The 12,196-nt window shown below is 44.9% G+C and overlaps 2 protein-coding genes across 11 annotated transcripts in view; both read left to right on the top strand.

Annotated features, from left to right (window-relative positions):
• LOC143817060 (serine/threonine-protein kinase Nek3-like) overlaps positions 1–2,539 on the top strand; it is an 852,762-nt gene extending 850,223 nt beyond the window's left edge. For all 4 annotated transcript variants that reach the window (XM_077298145.1, XM_077298144.1, XM_077298146.1 and 1 more), the window contains one exon: positions 2,071–2,539. In XM_077298145.1, the coding sequence (XP_077154260.1) occupies positions 2,071–2,140 (70 nt within the window). In that variant the 3' untranslated portion in view covers positions 2,141–2,539. The remainder of the gene's footprint in view (positions 1–2,070) is intronic.
• A 1,758-nt stretch (positions 2,540–4,297) lies between these two features.
• LOC143817058 (serine/threonine-protein kinase Nek5-like) overlaps positions 4,298–12,196 on the top strand; it is a 163,845-nt gene continuing 155,946 nt past the window's right edge. For 2 of the 7 annotated variants that reach the window (XM_077298137.1, XM_077298136.1), the window contains exon 1: positions 4,298–4,366. The gene's annotated coding sequence lies outside the window, so the exon portion shown is untranslated. The remainder of the gene's footprint in view (positions 4,367–12,196) is intronic. The other 5 variants (XM_077298135.1, XM_077298134.1, XM_077298138.1 and 2 more) reach the window with 4 other exon arrangements.

Raw genomic sequence — 12,196 nt, 5'->3', positions numbered from 1 at the left:
CCTAAAAATTACCTTAAAGTGGATCAGTCACCAGATCTCACAGTATAAACTGCATACACTATTAAATAGATCTCTTAGACCTGATGAGGATGGTGTACTTAGTTTTGTCAGAGTGGGTGTATAATCCAGGGGTCAGGATATGCCAATTGTGCTATCTGCGACCAGGCTCCCAAGAGGTAAAGGGCCCATTTCCACTTTCAATAGAGCAAAATCAACTTATGTCACAGACACATAAAGAGGTACATTATGATGATCTACTGGACTGCGAAGGGACAATATACTGTTCATACACAGGGCCATCTGTGTCTGCCCTGGGATAATCTTTTAAGAAAATATAACTCCATCTCCACCTACCTAGCTGTATTTACAGCTTCTCAGTGAACCTCCTTCCTGCTGAGATCTCACCCCACTTAGAACAAGCCTCAGATGCCAGCCTGGGTGGATGGAGGCGGAGTGCACCTGTCCCATGATCTGTCTCATACTAGCCATGGACACAAAACATGCTCATCTTAAAAAGGTTGTCCGCTACTTGCACAACCCAATCTCAATCACTATATTTCCTCCATGTAAAATAACAGCTATACTCCCCTCCAGTGCAGGCACCATTCCAGCAATGTCAATGCCTGCTATCCTAGGACTTGCATTATGTCACGTGAGCCCTGCAGCCCAGTCAGTGGCTGCTTCATGTTCACCTCTTTTGGAAGAAAATGACACCCAGAAGAAACGAGAGCTTCTGGTGCTCTCCGCCTTTCTAATGATGTCTGATTTGTCCGAAGGAGGGCGAGAGTGAAGTGGTCACTGTATGTCAAGTGAGCCCTGCAGCCAGTGTCACATGAGAGGAGAGCAGGTGCTGACATCAATGGCACGGTGCCCACACAGGAGGCGAGTATAGTGGTTATTATTTTCCCATGTAGTTGGGTAGTGGACAACCCCTTTAAGGCCAGGTTCAGATGGCCACACTAAAGCTTGGGCACTTCTCCCGCAGACCATTGTTTCTTCTTCAAAACTCGTCCATGTGCACTGGTATACAGGCTAGATTGGATGCGTGTGCTGTCAGTGCTCGGTCCGTGGCGCACATGGACAGCACACGTCTGTATAATGCACTGGTCTGAACAAGCCCTATCATCGTGATGACACAATCATTCTGTGGATTGTCTTGTAAATGCATCCGTCTCATCAAGTCTAACAGATCTGTTTAATAATGTATGGAGTGTGTATTGTGAAATCTCGCATTTGAATAGTTGATTTGTTTAGTCTGTGCTATGAATAATAAACATTAGGATCAGCTTGAGGCCTTTTTATATTCAGCGTGACAGCAGTCGGCGTTCCTCTTGGCCACAGTGGCAAGTCGTAGTTATTCACATCAGGATATCTTTAAAATTGACACCATCCACAATTCTCGTACGTAGACGCCCTTAGGATTGTTTCTCCTCCCCTCTCATTACATTTTCAGCTTTATGATTCATCTTGCGCTGTTCCCTTCCTCTAGAAAAACTGTTGTAAGCACATCTCCAAAATTAAAAACAAGTTTATGTAAAATATGTCGCTTTGTATACAGGACCACACATGGTAACTTTACACCAGCCCTAATGTTTGACTGCTAATATAGCACCCGGCTGAGCAGTGTGGCTAGTGAGTCCAACTGTAGGCCGAGACTACAATGGAGCAGCCGAGCGCCCAGCAAACTGCGTAACTGAATGTCCATCTGAGGTCCTATCAAAGCTCACTCTTTATTCTCTCTTTATTCTCTCTTTATTCTCTCTCTTTATTCTCTCTCTCCCTTTTTCTCTCTCTCTCGCTTTTTCTCTCTCCCTTTTTCTTTCTCTCGCTTTCTCTTTTTCTCCCCTTTTTTTTTTTTTTTTTACCATGTCCTTTATACATGTCGGAGAACACTTTCTTCACCCTTCACTTGCGCCGTAGTTTTGGTGAATGTTCTGCCCCATTGCTGGTGCGCTCCATTTGATGTATGTGCCTCATTGAGTATACGTTTCCTGTGTGGGGCCAAGCAGTACGTCCTCTCTCTATAATGCTAGTAAATAATTCTTTGTTCTTCTATTCTCTGATCTGTAGGGATTTTGAGGAAGATGAGGTGGACCCTGACTGGATCTTGGAGCTACAGAAGGTGACAGATTCTCAATAATACTGAAGACCATCCTGAGACGTGTTCTGTAGGAAATCGTGTGAAGTAATCTCAGCATGGCACTACAAGAGAATGGACCTTATTAGTGTAAATAATCCAAAAGGTTTGCAGGACCTTGGTCTGTCGCCCACGTTGGTAGTTCATGGCCATCATACTAGAGCCCTGGAAGCCTCCTGCTTCCTGGTGGAGTCTCTGGCATCTCAATTGATTAGTAGTCTTGGCACTATGTCGTCGTTACTGCGCACGGCAGGCCCCAGGAGAAGCCCTGGGAGAAGGCAGACAAGAGGAAGCTCGCAGTGCTCTGCTACAGCAGCCACGGACCACCCACATCACTGCTGGACCCGGTCTTACACATCTGATAGCACAACACTACTTATTTATGAATAAAAAAACATTTTGTGAGAATTGAATATGACCATTTTGTTGAGGGGTATATATTTTTAGTTGTTTTATTTTTATATACATTTCCAGCTTTCTTTTGGCATAGCATTCACAGTACAAAAGGAAACCAGTGTTACAGAACATACTCCCTATTTTATTGCCCAGTGCAAGTCCCATGTAATGCCCATGTTTACATGAACAAATCCAAAGTTTAATAAATCTGCGGCCTCCTTTGAGAATGAGATGCACAAAAAATGTGACCGGTTAGTTTGTAGAACTCCTATGAGAAGGAGAGATGGCATTACATTTTTAAGGCTGTATTAATAAGTCATTGGGTGCCATATAGTTCCATCATGTAACAGATTCATCCTCCGAATTAATTCTGTCTTTGATACTAGATCTGGAATGAAAAATAGAATAGCCTAACACAGGTTTGTAGAATGCTAAAAATCACTTTTTGTTCCGCATTCTCTTTGTGCAGTAGAAAAACTTAAGCATACAGATTTTATGTAATTATGAGTAGGATTTGTAAAAACTAATTAGCCAATTAATCAACACTTTATTTTTTAACCTCCTTTTTATTCATGCATTTTTATGAAAAATCAAGGTATAAGAACAAAATTAAAAAAACAACCAGAACATGAATTGGCACAACACATAGGACCCAATGCATCAACACTGGCATTGTTCACATCTGTCTTGATGAGGGAATGTGCTGGAGTCAGACGCTCCTGATTCATGAAGAACAGATGTTTGTCTCTTCATGAATCGGGAGCATCGGACGAGTGGAGTACACCTCTGTGTGCACCTCGCCACAAATTCTACTCCAGTCCCAGTCGCCACACCCCGTTTCGCCCCATCTCCACCCACTTTGTCTGAGCTATGTGAAAATGTCAGAGAACACCAAAAATCTCAAAATTTTAGCCCTGCCTTGAAGCCAATTCAGTAAACTGCTTACACCAAAAACTGGGGTAAAATGCTTATAAAAAATTTAAAAAATGTTTGCACAACGGGAAATTACCAAAATTATTTTGCGACTTTTTGAATTTGCTTGCCAATTTCCAAATTGTTGGAGCTGGGAAAAATGTGGGATCATGCGTGGCTGTGTCTACCTGGTTAATTCTTCAAAACTGGTGGTGTTTATTATATGTTAAAAAGGAAAGGGAAGGATTGTAAGCTCACCAATCAGGAATGTTTGAGTCCAAGACCACGATCTGGCGAAGTGTGAAAAAATTGGCAAAAGAAAGTGCAACCTTCCAGCTCCTGGATAACATTCCACTTTATTTTAGCGTGTTAAAAATTCACTTTAAAAACAGCATGGTAAGAAGAAATAAAGCTACACATTTGAATTGCTATCCGACGTTCTTTATCAAAGCTCTGATCGGGATCTGCCACGTTGTAAAGATGCCCATAATCATTAGAGTGAGGGTCCTGCACCTGTCCTCCCCGTAGTCTGGACTCTGGTGGATCCTTTTCTCAGCCATAATCATAATCATCTGTGGGCGTTTACAACCTCTGTATGTACAAAGAAATGATGAAATGGAGCAGAGTTGAATCCTTTATCCCTTGAAAATTATTCCAAGATCTATTGATTAAAATGTTGATTAAAATTAACTTTGTTTGTGAGAAAACCCTTTTAAGTTTCATTATATAATAATTATGCTTTATTTACATAAGACTGTTACCCCCCATTAAGGTTATTGGAAATAACATATTTCCTGGGTGGGGCTCCCCTTATGTTGGTGGCTGACGTGATTTTGTCTAGACTCGTTTGGTATTTGTTTTCTTTACACAGAAAGATTCGAGCAGGAACAAAACCGAGATCATTCACCGGCAGAAAAAAAGGTATGTTGGGACGACTTGTTTTCTTTACTTGCTATGGTTTTTTTGTCTACGGCTCCAGCATTTCGGACTTGTGATAGCTTTATTTTTCCTTCATGTTTTCTGTTTTGCTCTTTGTCTTACACCAGTGTGTGACTTGTTCCCCAAAGAACCTCGCTAATCACGCTGTCTCCTTGTATTGTTTCCTAGTGTTAGACACACCGGTATTGTTCTTCAGTACACACCACTACCTCTATATTATGTGTAGACGCCATCATGCTCAGATTCACCCTACAGCTAAATACAACTATTGTGTAAGTGAAATGTAGGCCAGGAAAACACGGATCCAAATTCAGCCATTTATTTATATTATTCATCTTTGGATCGTTAAAGAAGCTCTAATCCTCTTACCTCCATCAAAATTTTTATCCTCTTAATATGTTGCAGTCATCATATTATACAGCACTGTGTACTTACAATTGCTCATTTTATCTTTCTACCCAGTATATTCTCTTTTCTCTGCTCTTTGTATAAACATGAAGTTTCTTTTCCTTGCATTAATTTTTCCCCTTTTCTACTCCTGACCCAGCTGCCTCCTCCTCCCCCTGCCAGGGACTTTTGCAGTGACTCATGAAAAGAGACTTCTTGTTTTCACATAGAGCTTAGAAGGATTCAGCTAGTCAGTTGTTAATCACATGATGTCATAGAACTAGTGGAAAAGAGCAAAATTGGCTGGGTGGAAAAGCAAAATGAGCAATTGTAAGTACACAGTGCTATATAATATGATGACTGCAATATATCAAGAGGACAAAACCTTTAATGTGAGTGCTTCTTTCAATGACTGGTGTTAAATCTTTTTCCACTTTTAAAGTGCTCTCCTAAAGATCAGGTACTAATTAATAGTAAAACAAATACAGACAGGACTTGCCCGAAACCAGCACCAGCTCCCCTCTGTTGCTCTGCTCTCTGTGATTTTTCTCTGCAGCCGTGACATTATGTTGACAGGGCGCATCTGTAGCCAATCACTGAACTCACGAGGTCCTGCCTACCGTCTACAAAAGCAGAGCCGCTAAGTTTTTTGTTTTTTTTTGTCTGAAGTGATGATGTGCGCTGTCGACATGCTGCCAACGCTGCAGCCAAAAAACAGAGACTGGAACAGAGGTAAGGAGTTGGTGCTGGACCCAGGGAGGGCGAGTACTATGTTTTCTCCTTTGCTTAATTGGGGGAAACCGGGGACACATGGTTGTATGCTGCTGCCACGAGGAGGCTGACACTAAGTTAATAAAAAGAAAGTTCGCTCCTCCTCTGCAGTATACACCCTGATCTTGACTTCCAGAGAACCAGTTCTTGCTTAGTGTCCGTAGGAGGCACACGGGTCTGCTATTGAGACCAAAAACTTTTTTTTTTTTTGTAATTCTTAAATTTTTTTTACCTGGACGAAGGTGCTACGTGTTAGGGCTAGCGGAACACACCGAGTAAATATAAAGCTAGAACCAGCTGTTAGGAAACGGCAGCACTATATGGCGGTATGAACCAGCTCTGTTAGCGTCACAGAGCAGCCGAGAAAGCAAAGCTCTGCCCTGTTAACTTTCACAGAGGCACAGGCTAACTACCCAAGAGAGAGCAGTCAGTGGTCATGCATGCATACAAAACTCCTCGCCGGAGGTGCCAGCATTCTAAGGGCTTATTTCAGCCGGGTCCCTGAACACATACAACCACATGACCACACTGGCGCAAAGCACATAACTTGAAAAGACACTAGCGCATGGCCGTGCTGCCATGCGAGCCTTAAATAGTTGCAGCATGTACAGGACCTTCCTAGAAGGACCAATGGGAAACTGCTATAGAGCCTGCGCACCTACAGGACCTTCCTAGAAGGACCAATAGAATTGACAGCAGTATCTGAACATGTGACCCTTGATCTCCACTGAGAGATCTTACTCTGGGCATGCTCAGAACGAGGAAAGCAGGACGTAGTCCCAGCAGCGTCTACTCGCCGCTGCCCAACACTGGCCTCAATGGCAGAAGCAGGAAAGGCAGCAGCAACTCTTTGCACAGAGTCAGCATGAGCGAGACGCTGGGACCGAAATCTCTGCTGAGCAGGCTCCACTGCGGCAGGAGAAGAATGGGAGACCGCAGCAGAGATGGCCCGAGATTCCCCCTGTGCAGAGGCGGGAACTCGACCCCTAACACTACGGAACCTTTCAAGGCTCCGATCTCCCCGAACCAACAACAGGCGAGCACGTGGAGTGTCGCCTCCACGTATCCTCTCCTGCGATGTGAGATGCCATGCCTGGGCTGAGTTTTAGGGGCGACAGGTCCCTTAAAGGGATCTCCCCGCACCATCAACAAACGAGCACATGTAGCGTCGTCTCCATGTATCCTCTTCTGCGGCCAGGCCTAATGCCGAAAAACCAGCCCTGTCCACCAGGATTAACCCCTTTACCCCCAAGGGTGGTCTGCACGTTAATGACCGGGCCAATTTTTACAATTCTGACCACTGTCTCCGTATGAGGTTATAACTCTGGAACGCTTCAACGGATCCCGGTGATTCTGACATTGTTTTTTCATGACACATTCTGCTTCATGATAGTGGTAAAATTTCTTTGATATTACTTTCGTTTATTTGTGAAAAATAATGTGAAAAAAACAGAAATTTGGTGAAAATTTAGAAAATTTCTCAATTTTCCAACTTTGAATTTTCATACCCTTAAATCACAGAGATATGTCACACAAAATAGTTAATAAGTAACATTTCCCACATGTCTACTTTACATCAGCACAATTTTGGAACCAAAATTTTTTTGTTAGGATAAGGGTTAAAAGTTGACCAGCGATTTTTTTTTTTTTTTTTTTTTTTATTTATTTTTTTTTTTTATTTATTTATTTTTTTTCTTGGGACCACATCACATTTGAAGTCACTTTCAGGGGTCTATACGATAGAAAATACCCAAAAGTGATACCATTCTAAAAACTGCACCCCTCAAGGTGTTCAAAACCACATTTAAAAAGTTTATTAACCCTTCAGGTGCTTTACAGAAATTTTTGTACTGTTTTAAAAAAAATTAATTCAGATCCAATTTGTTTTATTTTACCAAGGGTAACAGGAAAAATTGGACCCCAAAAGTTGTACAGTTTGTCCTGAGTACGCCAATACCCCATATGTGGGGGTAAACCACTGTTTGGGCGCATGGCAGAGCTCAGAAGGGAAGGAGCGCCATTTGACTTTTCAATGCAAAATTGACAGGAATTGAGATGGGACGCCATGTCGTGATTGGAGAGCCCCTGATGTGCCTAAACGGTGGAAACCCCCCACAAGAGACACCATTATTGAAAGTAGACCCCCTAAGGAACTTATTTAGATATGTGGTAAGCACTTTGAATCCCCAAGTGCTTCACAGAAGTTTATAATGTAGAGCCGTAAAAATAAAAAATATTTTTTTTCACAAAAATGATATTTTCGCCCCCAAATTTTTATTTTCCCAAGGCTAACAGGAGAAATTGGATCCCAAGGGTTGTTGTGCAATTTGTCCTGATTACGCTGATACCCCATATGTCGGAAGGGAGGTAGTGGCGTTTTGAAATGCAGACTTTGATGGAATGGTCTGCGGTCATCATGTTGCGTTTACAGAGCCCCTGAGGTACCTAAACAGTAGAAGCCCCCCCCACAAGTGACCCCATATTGGAAACTAGACCCCCCCCCCAAGGAACTTATATAGATGTGTTGTGAGATCTTTGAACCCTCAAATGTTTCACTAAAGTTTATAACGGAGAGCCGTGAAAATAACTTTTTTCCCCACAAAAATGATTTTTTTAGCCCCCAAATTTTTATTTTCACAAGCGTAACAGGAGAAATTGGGCCACAAAAGTTATAGCTGGGGCTACTATACCCTAAGGTGCACATATTGGGTGGTTTATGCTCTAGTGATCCATGCCCATTGTGGTTTACAAAATTCATTCTTTTTCTATTGCATTGCTAGACAATAGTTGCACCCTTTTACATTTTGGGTGCTTCTTTTTAGTCCTTAGAATGGATTATTTACACATCAAGTGCCTCATATGATGCTCTCCTACCCTCTTTTTGTATCTAGATTCTTTGCCCACCTTGTTGCTACACGGCTCTGTCACTGCCCGCCTGATTTTATAATATACAGTACAGATCAAAAGTTTGGACACACCTTCTCATTTAAAGATTTTTATGTATTTTCATGGCTATGAAAATTGTACATTCACACTGAAGGGATCAAAACTATGAATGAACACGTGGAATTATATATGGATCACCCCCAGGCACAGGGCAATGGGGTACTCGGCACCGGGTCCCTCTGTCTCGGTTCTGGGGATCTCACGGTGGCCCGACCCGGTCCGTGGCCCTGCTGAGGGGCACCCAATTAAAGGTGTAAGTTTGTACGGTGTTCGTGACGCCACCTGTGGTATTCGGTCAGGGTGACTGACGCTGCTGGGGGTCCGCTGGGTTGATGGAATGGCAGCCAGATGGTATACCTTCCCACAGGTGAAGTATGTCCCCAGGGCTTCCCAAAGTGTGTGGATGATGATAGTGATCGTTGTGAGGCGCGATGAATAACGAGGACACAAAGGTTGCAGTCTCTTTACCTTTTACTGAAGATTTCAGGGTCCACAGTCCAGAGTACCGCTCACAGGGCTGGCTGAGTCCGGCCGGTCCGAAGGCACATCCAGAGTTCCCTTAGCCAGGAAGAAATCAGTAGCCTTCCTACTAGCGCCTGTGTGTTGTAGTACCTCCCTGCTGAGCACCACGGGAAAAGTCCTCACAACCTTTGTAGATATTTCTGATGTTCTCTCTCTCTCTGTCCCCCAGATGATATGGATAGGACAACCCGTATGACGGGGTAGGCCTGGAGTTAATTTATAGGGACCCTAGTGATGCCCCTCTCCCACAATTGCCTTCGTGTCTTCTTAGGTATTTAGGTTGGGCAGCCAACTTGGAATTGACTGTCCTGCCATTGTCTGGAGTAATGCGTAGAGTCAGTACTCCCTCGGTGTTCCGGCTACGCGCCTCGGAAGGAGGCTGCCGACCTCGGGGCAGGACTCCTCCAAGTATTATCTCCTTGTGCTGTGACTTCGGTTCTCACTCTCCACAATATACTTTGCTTCATGTCCTTTCTTAGGATGCTGCCGCAATGATGTGCAGGCGCAGCTCCGTAACGTTCTATCTCTTGCTAGGCCTCTGTCAGGATCCCACCCCTGACAGGACCTCTCTGGGTCAAACCCAGGCTGCTTCTCCCTCGATGTTATCTGGTCGAAGCCCAGTCTGCTTCTCTGTCTAACTTCCTATCCAACCCATCAGTTTTACCCGTGTGTGAGGAGTGCCCTAGTAGAAGCTTTGCTCCCCCTGGTGGACTGGAGTGTAAAGTGTAGTGTGTGACTGTGATACCTGGCAAGGTGAACTCCTTTAGTACCATCAGACGTAACATCACTCCCCCCTGGTGGAAGAGCGACATTACTGCAACGACCAGGACTCTGGGGCGCTGCATATACTTAACAAAAAAGTGTGAAACAACTGAAATGATGTCTTATATTCTAGGTTCTTCAATGTAGCCACCTTTTGCTTTGATGACTCCTTGGCACACTCTTGGCATTCTCTTGATTAGCTTCAAGAGTTAGTCACCGGGAATGGTCTTCCAACAATCTTGAAGGAGTTCCCAGAGATGTTTAGCACTTGTTGGCCCTTTTGCCTTCACTCTGTGGTCCAGCTCACCCCAAACCATCTCGATTGGGTTCAAGTCTGGTGACTGTGGAGGCCAGGTCATCTGGCGTAGCACCCCATCACTCTCCTTCTTGGTTAAATAGCCCTTACACAGCCTGGAGGTGTGTTTGGGGTCATTGTCCTGTTGAAAAATAAATGATAGTCCAACTAAATGCAAACCGGATGGAATAGCATACCGCTGCAAGATGCTGTGGTAGCCATGCTGGTTCAGTATGCCTTCAATTTTGAATAAATCCCCAACAGTGTCACCAGCAATGCACCCCCACACCATTACACCTCCTCCTCCATGCTTCACGGTGGGAACCAGGCATGTAGAGTCAATCCGTTCACCTTTTCTGCGTCGCACACTGTACGCTGAGATCTTTGGTTACAACTACAGTGTCTGTACAAATTTGGACTCATCAGACCAAAGCACAGATTTCCACTGGTCTAATGTCCATTCCTTCTGTTCTTTAGCCCAAACAAGTCTCTTCTGCTTGTTGCCTGTCCTTAGCAGTGGTTTCCTAGCAGCTATTTTACTATGAAGGCCTGCTGCACAAAGTCTACTCTTAACAGTTGTTGTAGAGATGTGTCTGCTGCTAGAACTCTGTGTGGCATTGACCTGGTCTCTAATCTGAGCTGCTGTTAACCTGCGATTTCTGAGGCTGGTGACTCTGATAAACTTATCCTCAGAAGCAGAGGTGTCTCTTGGTCTTCCTTTCCTGGGGCGGTCCTCATGTGAGCCAGTTTCTTTGTAGCGCTTGATGGTTTTTGCCACTGCACTTAGGGACACTTTCAAAGTTTTCCCAACTTTTTTGGACTATGACTAACCTTCATTTCTTAAAGTAATGATAGCTACTCATTTTTCTTTACTTAGCTGCTTTTTTCTTGCTATAATACAAATTGTAACAGTCTATTCAGTAGGACTATAAGCTGTGTATCCACCAGACTTCTGCACAACACAACTGATGGTCCCAACACCATTTATAAGGCAAGAAATCCCACTTATTAAACCTCACAGGCAGTGTCGGACTGGGGCACCGGGACACCGGAGAATCCTCCGGTGGGCCCCGCCCCCAGGCCCTGCCTGCCTCCTTCATTTGTTCCTGCCCAGGCTGCATCATCCGGGGCCCGGCGCACAGGCTGTATGGAAGAATTGATGTGATGTGATCATGTGAAGTGCAGCCGCGCGGCAGCTCCTTCACATGACATCACATGATTCATCACCTCACTCAGTGCCTGCGCTGGCTACTGTCTGCTCTGCTGCCGACTGTGCTGGCGCTGCTATCTATACTGATCATTGATAAGAGCGGCCCGCGCGTAGCGTGCGGGTGTGTGCATGCCGACCTCTCAGCCAGCCAGCACAGTCAGAGGAACAGCTGACTGACTGTGTGAGGCTGAGCTGAGAGGAGACAGACAGACTGACACACACACGGACGCACCGCACGCGCTGCGCCGCACACAACAGGCTCAGGCTCGCCGCTCAGCAGACCCACCACCACCACCAGTCACATACCATGCATTGCATTATGATCTAGACTCCGCCTCCTCTTCATCATCCAACCTGTGTGTGGACTACGGTTTTCTAATGCTGATTGCTGACATGCAGCCAATCAGCATTAGTTTTCTTTGTGTGACCTCGGCTCACAGCACACCTGAGACAATGAGCTGTACTGTGATTGGTCGGCTCGGCTGTCCTGCCCAAGCAGCACAGGCGCACTGTCTGCAATATCATACAGTCGGAAAGGCTGGAGCTGAGGGTCCGGACATTTGCGGATTACTGAGTCAGTATTAATGTAATGTAGTACACTAATGTAATGTGTAACTTACAGTAAAATATGCCTGCAGGCAGCCTGCACCCTGCAGCATAGTTCTACACAGCCACTGAGACAGTTATGGCATGGGAGGCCCCCCTGCAATCTAAAGGTGACACAAGGTGGGGGTCCGGGCCCCCATAGAAAATTTCTAATTTCCTGTGGTCCCCCTTCCCCACTGTCTCCTAATTTACCGTGGGGTCACCTCTCCCACCATTTCACCTCTCGGGAACGGCCCCAAAGGGGCACACAGGGGGCCCTCAAGAAATTAGGTGACACAGTGGGGAAGGGGTCCTCAGGAAATCAGGTGACGTG

Source organism: Ranitomeya variabilis, chromosome 3, assembly GCF_051348905.1.
Source record: "Ranitomeya variabilis isolate aRanVar5 chromosome 3, aRanVar5.hap1, whole genome shotgun sequence".
NCBI lineage: Eukaryota > Metazoa > Chordata > Amphibia > Anura > Dendrobatidae > Ranitomeya > Ranitomeya variabilis.
This window is presented reverse-complemented; position numbering and strand designations above follow the sequence as displayed.